Below are 12297 nucleotides of genomic sequence, written 5' to 3'. Positions count from 1 at the left end.
ATCACAAACTTTTAGGATAAGTTGAAGTAATTCGGTGTTAGAAAGGACTTAGCGAACAAAGCACTGAAGCGAAATAATGAAATTGTATTAGGACTTGTTGTACACCTGAACATAGTACGAAAACACAATTTCATCTAAATGATAATTTCATTTAATCAATAGAAACATTCATAAATTACGCAACGTTTAGCTGGGAGGGGTTGCGAGATGCGTGACGATCCATTTATTTTTAGAGGTTTCATACAAATAGTGTAATATAGGGGGGAGGGGTGATGAAATGGCCAAATTTTACGTTACGTGATTGGTGGACTTTCTTTAAGAAAAATGCCTTTGTATACGCCACGCGAAACCTGATATATATTTTTACCTCTGTAGTTTTTTGTATATATAAAAAAACAATGGTTTTTCGAATGAAAGTGCACATTTTAGGACCCCCTCCCCCTTGAAGAGTGGCGTAATCTTTAAACATTCTCTAATATATGCTCATTAAACATCAATTAAATGTTATTAACTCTTATTTGTGTTAATATATACTCAAAGCACATGATTGGATAAATGCGTACTCTTACCCCACCCGATGCGCACTTTTACCCCACCGGTGGGGTAAGAGTGCGTTTTTCACTTGTCTTGCAATAAGGGTTCTACTAAAACGAATCTCAATAATTTCAATATTTTTTCCACTGGGCAACATAAAGGAAGAGTATATGAATCATCGACACTGATTTGATATGCAGAAGCTTACTTCATAAGGGCCACATGATCGATTGAAAACCAAGTGCGTACTCTTGCCCCACTCTACTCTACGGCGTATTTCGGTTTTCAGTTGTTTGATGTAACTGTAAATGTAATTATCAGCATGTAGATTGCGAGTAAGCACGCGCCGGTGATACTTTTTCAAAATCATATTTGTTGTAGAAAAAAAGTTAAGCATTCAATGATGAAAATGTTGACGATTTGAAGATTCTTAGTGCTTCCCGTGTCACCTTAAATTACATTTTTTCTTGAATTTATTATAAGCATTTTAAAATGATCTTCCTATGCTGTGTGTAGGATCTGTCAAAGTTAACACCGTCGTGTGTCTTCTTATTTTTACTTGGATTTGTCTATAGATAGGGGAATATTCCACTATCTATAGATTCGTCTACAAGTTCGGATAAACTTTCAAAATGCAATAAAATAACGCAAAAAAAATACCATACAGGGTAGCTGATGCGTATAATAGCATATTTAGATTACACCAACTTGATGCCTATCCCCATACATGCAATTTTTGTGTCTAATATTTAACACTATAATTATCTTAATAAATGGTGTAATCAGAATAGTCTATTGACATTACTGTCTTGCCAGTATAGCTTTGTTTTGTCTTCAAAGCACTGTTTGTGTAGATGAACCACCGACAATGGATGAACTCTGTTGTGTTTAGTGACCGTTGCGCCTACATGAGAAGCAACCAGTAGGAAGCCGCAGTATTCTATTTTATCTCGAGATGCATAATACCGACTGGTGACAGACGTCCGGAAGTCGATTTAGCAAATATTTAGAAATTTAGGATGGCACGATAGCACATAACGATAGTTATTCCTCCGTAGTTCACCAGCAGGTAATATATGCTCTTCTAAATATTTGGAGATCAAAACCGTCTTGGGGAAGATAATCATCAATCAAGGCCATACATCCCGTACATGAACAGGCATACACCGGAAACCTCGCTTGACTCGGCCGACCAAACCAAATGGCTCCTGGTGGTAAAGTTATAATGCCGAAACCCGGGGAAGGCGCCGATTAACGATTCGTCAGACAAATCCCTACAAAACGAAAGCGGAACGTACCTTTCTCAGGGTGTTCTAAAATTATAAATTAAAATTAGTATGGATGTACTCAGCCATAGCTATGGACCGATATCGCCATCGGAAATGAAAAAATACGAGCAGCATTAGTGATATCCGTTTGTTATGTTATGACCTGTTATGACATTTGATAGCCAATGAAAAAGCAATGCTACCTTGATCGTTTTTATTAAAATAGTTCAACTTTTCCTCACCAGTTAGCGCAATTGTCACGAAAAGTTGTTCCCAAATGGCTTGTATGGGATTTTCAAAAGTGAACTATCTGGTACTTTACTTTATTTGATTGCTCATGAAACTTGAACTACGCACATCACCCGATCCATCGTCGCCCTGATTAACCGTATCAGTTTATCCGGAATTCCGTTTTCATGCATTTGATGCCATAGATGATCCCGATCGATTGTATATACGGCTTTAAAGTCGATAAATAGATTTTGTGTGGGCACGTTGTATTCGCGGCATTTCTACAAAACCTGACGTACGGCGAACCACTGGTCTGTGATAGAGAGTTCACCTATAAATCCCGCCTGGTACTGTGCCATGAACTTTCTTGCAATTGGTGTTAGTAGGCGGCATATAATTTGGGAGAGTACCTTGTAGGCGGCATTCAGCAATGTGATTGCGCGCTAGTTTCTACAATACAGCTTATCGCCTTTTTTATAGATGGGACACACGACACCTATCATCCTCCTGTGGCAGAACCTCATTCTCCCAAACCTTGGTAATTACCCAGTGCAGCGATCTAGCCAGTGCCTCACCACCGTGTTTAAACAGCTCTCATGGTAGTTGGTCAACTCCAGGGGTTTTGTGGTTTTTCAGTCGGCCGATCTCCTCCGGGATTTCCTGGAGATTCGGAGCCGGAAGTCGTATATCCTGCGCACGTGCTCCCAAGTTCATTACCATACCGCCACTGTTGTCTGTCACATCACCATTCAGGTACTCTTCGTAGTGCTGCCGTCACCTTTGAATCACCTTACATTTTTTCGTTAGAAGGTTCCCGTTTATGTTCTTACACATGTCGTGTTGTAGTACGTGGCCTTTACGTGAACGGTTTAACTTCTCATAAAATTTTCGTGCGTTATTAGCGCGGTACAGTTGCTCCGTCTCTGCACGGTCTTGATCTTCCTACTGGCGCTTTTTTCTCCGAAAAAATAAGTTTCTGCGCCCGTTTGTATCGTGCCTCGCCCTCGTGCTGTATTGCAGCAATCTCACCCGTGCTGCATTCTCCTGCTCAACTAACTGCTCAAATTCGCCGTCATGCAAGTCGTTTTTCAAATCCGGGAGCATCGTGCCTAGTGCAGCGTTTGCGGTGCTCCCTATGGTGGATCGAATATCTCTCCTGCCATCTTCAAGAGACGCTGCGCCGAGCTGCTCTTCCATTGGAAGTGCCACTTCCAGCTGCTGCTCGTAGTCTTGGGCTAGTCTACCGTCTTGTAGCCGCCCAATCAGAGATGCATCCTGAACAGAACATGTACCAAGAGCGTGCCTTGGCGGTCTTAGTTTTGAACTCTGAACACAGTTCAGTGTGCACTGGGTTGGTACGCAAGCAAAACGATCATGGTAACTAAGATTCCTTAGATTTGGAACTATGCAAAAATATACGAGCATGCTTGATTTCTATATTTACGTTAGATGCCGTTAGACGTGTTCTATTATAAAAAATGAGTAGCATGCCGTCGCTTGAATTTGTTTTCCTAGGATACAAGTCGCTAAGTTAGGTCAGTGCTCTTGAACAGTGTGCAGTGTTCAGAACGTTTTGAACACGAACACGCGTTCTCGTGTTCAGATGCATCTCTGCGCCCAATGCTTTGCTGCGGCGAACGACTCAGACGCGTGGTGTACGCCGTCGAGAGTTTCGAGCGCAGACATACTGCAAAGTGGTAGTGATCGGAGTCAATATTCGCACTGCGGTAAGTGCGTAGGTTCGTGATGTCGGAGAAGAATTCACCGTCGATTAGAACGTGGTCGATTTAGTTTTCCGTTTCTTGATTAGGTGATTTTCATGTGGCCTTGTGAATATTCTTGCGAGAGAAGAAAGTGCTTCGGACTACCATTCTGCGGCAGGCTGGAAAGTTTATGCACCGTTGGCCATTGTCGTTCGATACGGTATGCAGACTATCCGGTCCAATGACCGGCTATACATTTCCTTCCTGCCTACATGAGCGTTTATGTCGCCGATGACGATTTGTGGGCAGTGGGCATCCATCGTATGTCTGCTTCAGCTATGTTAGATTAGAACACTTCTTTCTCGTCGTCGGGTCTCCCTTCGTGTGGGCAGTGCACGTTGATGATGCTATAGTTGAAGAAACGGCCTTTAATCCTCAGCTTGCACATCCTTGTGTTGACTTAATGCAACCCAATCACGCGTTGGCGCATCTTGCCCAGCACTATGAAGCCGGTTCCCAGCTCGTTGGTGGTGCCACAGTTTTTGTAAAAGGTAACCGCTCGATGCCCGCTTTTCCACACTTCCTATCCTGTCCAGCAAATTTCTTGCAGCGCTACGACTTCGAAGTTGCGTAGATTATCCTGTCGTAATATGTGTTTAAAAGGGGCCCTCCTTAGCCGTGCGGTAAGACGCGCGGCTACAAAGCAAGACCATTCTGAGGGTGGCTGAGTTCGATTCCCGGTGCCAGTCTAGACAATTTTCGGATTGGAAATTGTCTTGACTTCCCTGGGCATAAAAGTATCATCGTGTTAGCCTCATGATATACGAATGCAAAAATGGTAACTTGGCTTAGAAACCTCGCAGTTCATAACTGTGGAAGTGCTTAATGAACACTAAGCTGCGAGGCGGCTCTGTCCCAGTGTGGGGATGTAATGCCGCTACTAGGTGGTCCACTATTGGACATTTTACCTATGATTAAAAAAACAAATTAATCATATGCACCTACGTGAAAGAGGAAAACTTATACTTTCGTGCAGTGAGTGTTCTAGAGATACTGATTTTTTGAAAATAAGCCTCTTCGGACAAACACACCGTGTGGGGCACTTCCAGCGTGATGTAAATATTTATTGCAGTTCTAGAAATCGAACCTCTACTGTTAATCGAATTTCAGTTCAGTGGACTTGCCTCGTTCTTGCATTCTCACCTATTCTCACCACTCCGTCAGTGACAATTCCACCATTTTTTGATAAGCATCAAATCGTATTTCTCTTGTCTGTCAGTTCGCGTGGTGAAGAGCGTGTGCGTGGTTGTTGGTTGTCTGTCTTCCTGGGTGAGGTCGTGCTGTTGCCTTGGTTTTTACTGCGGCTCACTAGAAGAGAGCTTCCTGAGTGGATTGATTTTCTACTTCGATGTTTAAACCTTGTGAAACAAAATTGAAAATCATTTTTGGCTGATAGGCCGCGCTCTTCTCGTGTGAATTCCATTGTCATCTTCTAGATTTAGTATTCGGGAACATTATTCCGGATAGAATGGAGATCGAAAACATAAGGTAATTTGGAAATTTAGTATTCATTTTGCATAATATAGGTCACCATCGCTGAAGAAAGTGATTATTTTATATGGCGAAGGCATAAAACACCTATTTATGACATTTTGGTTTCAACAGTACTTGGTATATGTTCCATATGTGGTATGCAAACATGATTTTCAGTACAGTGATGTCTTGATTTTCGACGCATCTACTATTGTACATAATTAGGTATCGGATAAAAAAATATAATTTTCTACAATGAAAAATACTATAATTTTTTCTTCAAGATTTTCCTTTGTCTTAAGTTTTATTACTTTTATTAATATTAAATATTACTTCCAAGAAAAGTTTAAATTATGAAAACATATTTTTTTTTTGCATGACCAAACCAGCATCCTTCCCACGTATTTATGGATATTCATATTTTCATAATATTACAGCTTGAAAACCATAATTTTAATCACTATAATGATTAAACTCGGGTGTGAATATCAAGATTATACTGTAACTGGTTTCACACTGTATTACTGCCATTGCCGACGGCAATTTATCTGGTGTATTTATAATTGAAAAAGATAACTGTTTGGTGGATTTATTGTGACTGTGATTGCACTTTGTCGATTTCTCTGTGTTTTGATTTCCCACTTTACTCGTTTACAGTTTGGCCGAGGAGAAGAAGAACACTGGAAACGACCTGTACAAGATCAAGCGGTATGATGCAGCACTACAACTATACACGGAGGCGATCAACCTTTGTCCGGAGACTCCAGCGTACTACGGAAACCGGGCCGCTACCTACATAATGCTCGGCGACTACAAATCCGCCCTCAGGGATGCCAAACAGTCGGTCCAAATTGACAGCAACTTCGAGAAGGGCTATATGCGAATTGCCAAATGTTCGCTAGCAATGGGTAAGATATAAGTATCTATTTATAATCGGGTTGAAATACATCCTGCAAGACTTTTAGTAGGCAAAAAACGGCAATGAAATTGCGCATGAAGCTTCTGAAGTAAGAGGAGTGTTGATTATTGCATGGTTCAAAAATAAACACCCAAAAATGTTGAATCGTCAACCTGTGCTTAACTGCTTATTTGATAGATTTTTTTTCAAGTGGTTTGCTCTTTTTATGCATTGCGATTTTTGTTTGTAGAGCAAAGGTGCTCATTTACGAAAATTAAATAAGCTCGTGTTCTGTTGAATAAGCTATATCTTCATTATTTTTCTGAATTTTTGGGGTCAACATTTTGTTATAACTATGTTGTATCATAAATGGTTGGGGTTCTGCCAAACCGCCCAAGCGACTTATTGACTGACTTGTGATAGTTTGTTCGTAAAAGGAAAACGGAAATGTATCAATTCAGACGTACATTTGTTGAAGGATATACTCAATTATAGGGCTAAGTGATATCCGATATGATTTGTGGTCAATTGAATTTGTTAAACGAAAGCTTGGACAGAAAAATGGGACATTTTTTGTTGGCGCTTCGTGTGATGAGGGTCATCATCTTCTTATTGGCTTTACATCCTCCACTGGGACATTACCGCCCCGCAGCTTAATGTTCGAGCCATGCTACCATTTTTGCATTTGTATATTATGAAGCTAATACGGTCATACTTTTATCCCCAGGAAAGTAAAGGAAATTTCCTAGAACGGGCTGGAATCAAGCCAGTTCTTCGTCATTCAAATTAATCGATTACTTCGATGAATCGATTAATCGTTTAAATTATATTCATTTTTAGTACTGCGTACAATCATGGTTGGGGTGACTCATGCGAGCAAGCACATTTTGATCGCAAAGAGGTGTTGGTTGATAAACGTTACATTAACGGTATTTAATTTTAGGTGATTTGATTGGAACTGAGCAAGCAGTTAAGAAATTCCTAGAGTTGGACCCATCCAGCCAAGCACTGAAGCCCGAGTTGATCAGCCTGAAACAATTGCGCGACATAAATGAGAAAGCTGCCAGTTGCTATGACAAACAGGACTACCGAACATGCTTATACCACTGTGATAATGCCATCAAAATAGCCCCTGCAAGCATTCACTATAAATTGCTGAAAGCTGAATGCTTAGCAATGTTGGGCCGTTTTGACGAAGCTGGCGACATTGCTATCAGCATAATGCAGTTAAATTCGACCAATGCCGACGCGATCTATGTGCGTGGACTGACGCTTTACTACAGCGATAATTTGGAAAAAGGTCTTTTGCACTTTGAAAGAGCATTACAGCTTGATCCGGATCATAAGAAAGCTAAATCGATGCGAGTCAAAGCTAAGCAGCTTAAAGAACGCAAAGAAAAGGGTAACGAACTTTTTAAAAGCGGAAAGTTTAAAGAAGCGCAAGTTGTCTATACAGAAGCGCTTGCGCTTGATCCAATAAATAAGGACATCAACAGCAAATTGTATTACAACCGAGCCTTGGTGAATTCCAAAATTGGAAACATCAGAGAAGCCATCACAGATTGCACCTGCGCGTTAGAAAATAATGAGAGATACATGAAAGCATTGCTGCAAAGAGCTAAGTTACAATACAATTTGGAAAACTTCGAAGAATGCGTGAAGGATTATGAAAAAGCGTTGAAGTTTGAAAAAACAATGGAAATCAAGAACCTGCTTAAAGATGCAAAACTACAGCTGAAAAAGTCGAAACGTAAGGATTACTATAAGATTTTGGGAATAGGCAAGCAAGCATCCGATGAGGAGATCAAGAAAGCATACCGAAAACGAGCTCTCGTTCACCATCCCGATCGGCACGCCAATTCGACGGAGGACGAAAAGAAGGAACAGGAACGAAAATTCAAGGAAGTTGGCGAAGCGTACACGGTTCTTTCCGACCCTGTCAAGAAGAGTCGGTATGACAACGGTTATGACATTGAAGAGCTTGATCAAGCTGGTATGATACGTCTATCATTTCCAAACGGGGGTAAATGAAATAATTTTTATTTTATATTTTCTGCAGATGTTGACCCACAACAAATGTTCCGGCAGTTCTTCCAGTACCCCGGTGGCGACTCCAACTTCGGTGGTGGATTCGGCGGCGGTGGTTTCGGTGGCGGCGGCAGCAATTTCACGTTCCGTTTCGGTTAAGCGCCAAGCTAAATTTGATCGGAACATTTGCATCACTTAACACTTTTAGAAACTTTCTCTGCTAAGCAAAGTGAAAAAAACCCACAGGTTAATATCGATAGTTTAAAGTTGTAGTTTCAAGATATATGACATACGCGTGGAAAAAAAATACAAGAAGGAAGAGAGCGTTCCGTCATTGTATTTTTTTCTGTCTTCAGCAGCAACAGCGCAGTAGCGGAGCTAATAGTGTTCTTGTCTTATTTTATAATTCCGTGTTATACAATCTATCTGGGCCGTAATTGTTCTTCTGTGGATACACAATGGATTAAAAATAGTGATAAATGGTACATTACGATAAACAAATCACTATTACCCTAAACAAAAGTGTAATCTTCTGAGCATGCAGGACAATGAACAGCTCTTGCAAATTTTAAAAAACAATATTGACATGTAATCAGCTAGATTGAAATACAATACAAGCATGTTAGATGTCCACAGAATAAATGAATGTTTTTTTTAATGAATATCCTATCCTTTAAAAATATTTCAACCAGATTCCGGGCCACCCCTACAAAGATGCAATTGAGATGTCCACATTAGACAATGTGAAATTTTTCCGGTAATGTGATAATGTTTGTGTCAGTTCCTCCAACTAGGAAACAAACAAACAAACAAACAAACAGCAGGGTGTCGGCTCAAATTTGAGAATAAAATTCCCTGACTTTCCCTAACTTTCCAGACCATTCCTCAAAAAATTCCAGGTATGAAAAATGTTTTTTTTAATTCCTAGAAGCGTATGAAAATCTATGCATTAGTGAATCCTTGAAGTCCACTTGAGTTTCTGAGCTACTGGAAGCCTAAGTAAATGCGCAGAACTCCTGAAAGATTTTCTAATTCACATCTTTTAAAAATTGGCTTATAACATTATATGTTTTCTGGTGCCTTCTGGTGCCTAGACTACTGACGGACTTCTTCAAATCGATAAAGTTTTTATTATTTTTCTGGAAATTTGTGTGAAATCTTGTATCTTTTGACACGACTTTTGAACTCTTTTCAAACAATCTAGAAATCCTTCTAATGCATAATGCCCTTAAAATTTTCTTGCAGATTAGGTATTTTCGTGAACATCGAGAAACCTCTATTGGCATTCAAGTATACTTACGGAGTAAGAATTCTTATTCACTCTCTGTGGAGTTTATGGACTTCTAAAAATAGTTCGAACGAACTGCTTTCAATCTTTCAGATAATCAAGAATGCAATCCCTGCAAGCTCAAATAAATCTATGTAGCACTTACAGTGAGCCCAGCAAAACATTTTTATCACTGCAATTCTTTAAATAATTTGGTCTGAATACACTCAGGTCGTTTAATTTTTCTCGATTGTGGCCTTCGGTTTAAATAAAACAATGGACTTATGCAGTGGCGCTGGGAGTGGGTGGGACAAGTAGGACATGCCCTGCGCATGAAAATAACTGGGTAGGACAGTCGAAGCATTGTCCTAGTCCCTATCTCACAAGTCCCACAAGTCCCTATCTCACGCTTCCACGGGTCATCCGATGACAAAAAACCGCCAGCTAAGGTTCTTAGCTTGTAGTGCAGCCTGGGAACTGTTGTCCTTCTGACATCAGCTAGAGTGAGAAGGTACGCCTCGAGCGTCTGTTCACCAGGAGGTGCGGCTCAAACAGCGTCTGCCTGGTACCCAGCGGCTGATTAACGAAATGCTGTATCGCGTCAACTATACCTAAGGTGGCAGCCCCATCATCGCGATGTAGGTTACGCGACCGAAGCTTACTGAGGCCTCTCAAATACCACGAAAAATGGAGATAGAAGAAAAAGAGAACGTTATTTTTGGCAACCGACCCGGCAACGAAATAAGGACTATGATTGGAAACTAGGTACCTGGAATGTCAGGACCCTAAATGAACCTAGACGAGTGAGCCTTCTGGCTCGTGAACTGCAGAAGGTTGGAGTGAACGTGGCCGCTATTCAAGAAGTCCGATGGCCCAGATCCGGAGAACGTGAATTCCGAACCGTGGACCCCACGACCAACACTGCATTCAAGTATAACATCTATCACAGCGGCGGTGAAAAAGCAGAGCATGGAGTTGGTTTCGTAGTGATGGGCAAGCAGATGAAGCGAGTGATGCGGTGGAAATCCATTAACGAACGAATCTGTGTGTTAGGATACGGGTCAAGTTCTTCAATTACAGCCTAATCAACGTTTACGCACCCACAAACGATAAATCCGACGACGTGAAGGACACGTTTTATGAATGTCTTGATAAAGCCTATGGAAAGTGCCCAAAGCATGACGTGAAAATTGTTATCGGAGACGCTAACGCTCAGATCGGTAGAGAGGACTTTTTCCGTCCCATAATCGGTAGGGAGAGCCTTCACTCCGCTACCAATGACAACGGCCTACGGCTGTAAATTTTGCTGCTGCCAGAGGGATGGCCATCACTAGCACCTACTTTGCACGAAAGAACATCCGAAAGCACACCTGGAGACACCCAAATGATGAAACTTGCAACCAGATAGACCATGTTCTGGTAGATGGGCGCCATTTCTCGGATGCTATCGATGTGCGGACATTCAGAGGTCCGAACATTGACTCTGATCACTGCCTCGTTGTCAGTCAAATTCGATCACGGTTGTCAACTATATCGAACGAAAGATCACAGCGAACGATGCGTTACAATATCCAGCGATTGTCGGCGGAAGGAGTATCGGCTGAGTACCGCCAGAAGCTCGACGAACGGATAAGTGCAATCACCGTTAGCGACAACATCAACGATCTATAAGAGTCGAGCCATGGAGCGGTGAGCACAACAGCACGAGAAGTGGTAGGCACTGCACAGAGGCGACCCAGGATGGGTTGGTTCGATGTGGAGTGTCAGAGAGTGACAAACGAGAAGAACGTTGCCAGAAGCCGGATGTTGGTGTCGGGTACCCGATCGAATAGAGATCGGTACAAAGAAGCAAGAGCAGCCGAAAAACGAACCCACCGCAGGAAGAAAAAAGAGTACGAAGAACAAGTTATTAGTGAGGCGCAGGAAAAAATGGAGCAGAATGATATGCGGAGGTTTTATGAGTCTGTCAATGGCGTGCGAAGAAAGACAGCGCCATCTCCCGTCATGTGCAACGACCAACAAGGGAATTTGCTGACAGATAAAACTGAAGTGGCTGCTAGGTGGAAGCAACAGTTCGAGACTTTGTTGCATGGAGGTGACGGAGCATCGGTGAGCAGAATAATAATATAAGCGACGATGGACAATCTTTGCAGTCGCCTACACTAGACGAGGTTAAAAAAGCTGGATAAAGAGCTGAAAAACAATAAAGCTGCGGAGAAGGGCCAGCTCCCGGCTGAACTTATCAAATACGGTAGTGAGCAGCTTTATGAAGTTCTGCACCATATTATGTCGAAAATATGGGAAGACGAGGAAATGCCTGCTAGCTAGTTGGACGGCCTCATTTGCCCTCTATTTAAGAAAGAGCACAGACTGGAGTGCGCCAATTATCGAAGAATAACCCTCCTTAATTCGGCGTACAAAATTATGTCCCGTATTCTGTTCAACAGATTAAGACCGCTTGAAGAGTCCTTCGTCGGTGAATACCAAGCAGGTTTTCGTGAGGGCCGATCAACGACGGATCAAATGTTTACCCTGAGACAAATCCTTGATAAATTCCGGGACAACTTGCAGACACATCATCTGTTTAATGATTTCAAGGCGGCGGACGATTCAGTGAAACGGAATGAATTATGGCAAATTATGCTTGAACATGGTTTTCCGGCGAAACTGATACGGCTGATTCGTATAACGTTGGACGGATCGAAATCAAGTGTAAGGGTTGCGGATGAAATATCGACGTCATTTGTTACCTTAGATGGATTAAAGCAGGGTGATGCACTCTCGAATCTACTGTTCAATATAGCGCTCGAGGGAGCGATTAGGAGAGCTGGTGTG

General features: G+C 41.8%; 2 protein-coding genes across 3 annotated transcripts in view; one reads left to right on the top strand and one right to left on the bottom strand.

The window, feature by feature from the left end:
- Window positions 1-8837, top strand: part of LOC134213174 (dnaJ homolog subfamily C member 7) — a 38232-nt gene extending 29395 nt beyond the window's left edge. Inside the window, exons 1-4 of one of the 2 annotated variants that reach the window (XM_062691859.1) lie at window positions 5012-5284; window positions 5927-6177; window positions 7111-8160; window positions 8227-8837. In XM_062691859.1, coding sequence (XP_062547843.1) covers window positions 5265-5284; window positions 5927-6177; window positions 7111-8160; window positions 8227-8354 — 1449 coding nt within the window. In that variant the 5' untranslated portion in view covers window positions 5012-5264 and the 3' untranslated portion in view covers window positions 8355-8837. Of the gene's footprint in view, window positions 1-5011; window positions 5285-5926; window positions 6178-7110; window positions 8161-8226 lie in introns of those variants that run through there. The other variant, XM_062691858.1, reaches the window with a different exon arrangement.
- The window catches only part of LOC134213175 (uncharacterized), a 70331-nt gene that overhangs the window by 31836 nt on the left and 26198 nt on the right, over window positions 1-12297 (bottom strand). The gene's annotated exons all lie outside the window — the stretch shown is intronic.

Source organism: Armigeres subalbatus, chromosome 2, assembly GCF_024139115.2.
Source record: "Armigeres subalbatus isolate Guangzhou_Male chromosome 2, GZ_Asu_2, whole genome shotgun sequence".
In the NCBI taxonomy this organism is placed as follows: domain Eukaryota; kingdom Metazoa; phylum Arthropoda; class Insecta; order Diptera; family Culicidae; genus Armigeres; species Armigeres subalbatus.
The sequence above is the reverse complement of the archived record's forward strand: the minus strand, read 5'-3'. Positions and strand labels throughout refer to the sequence as shown.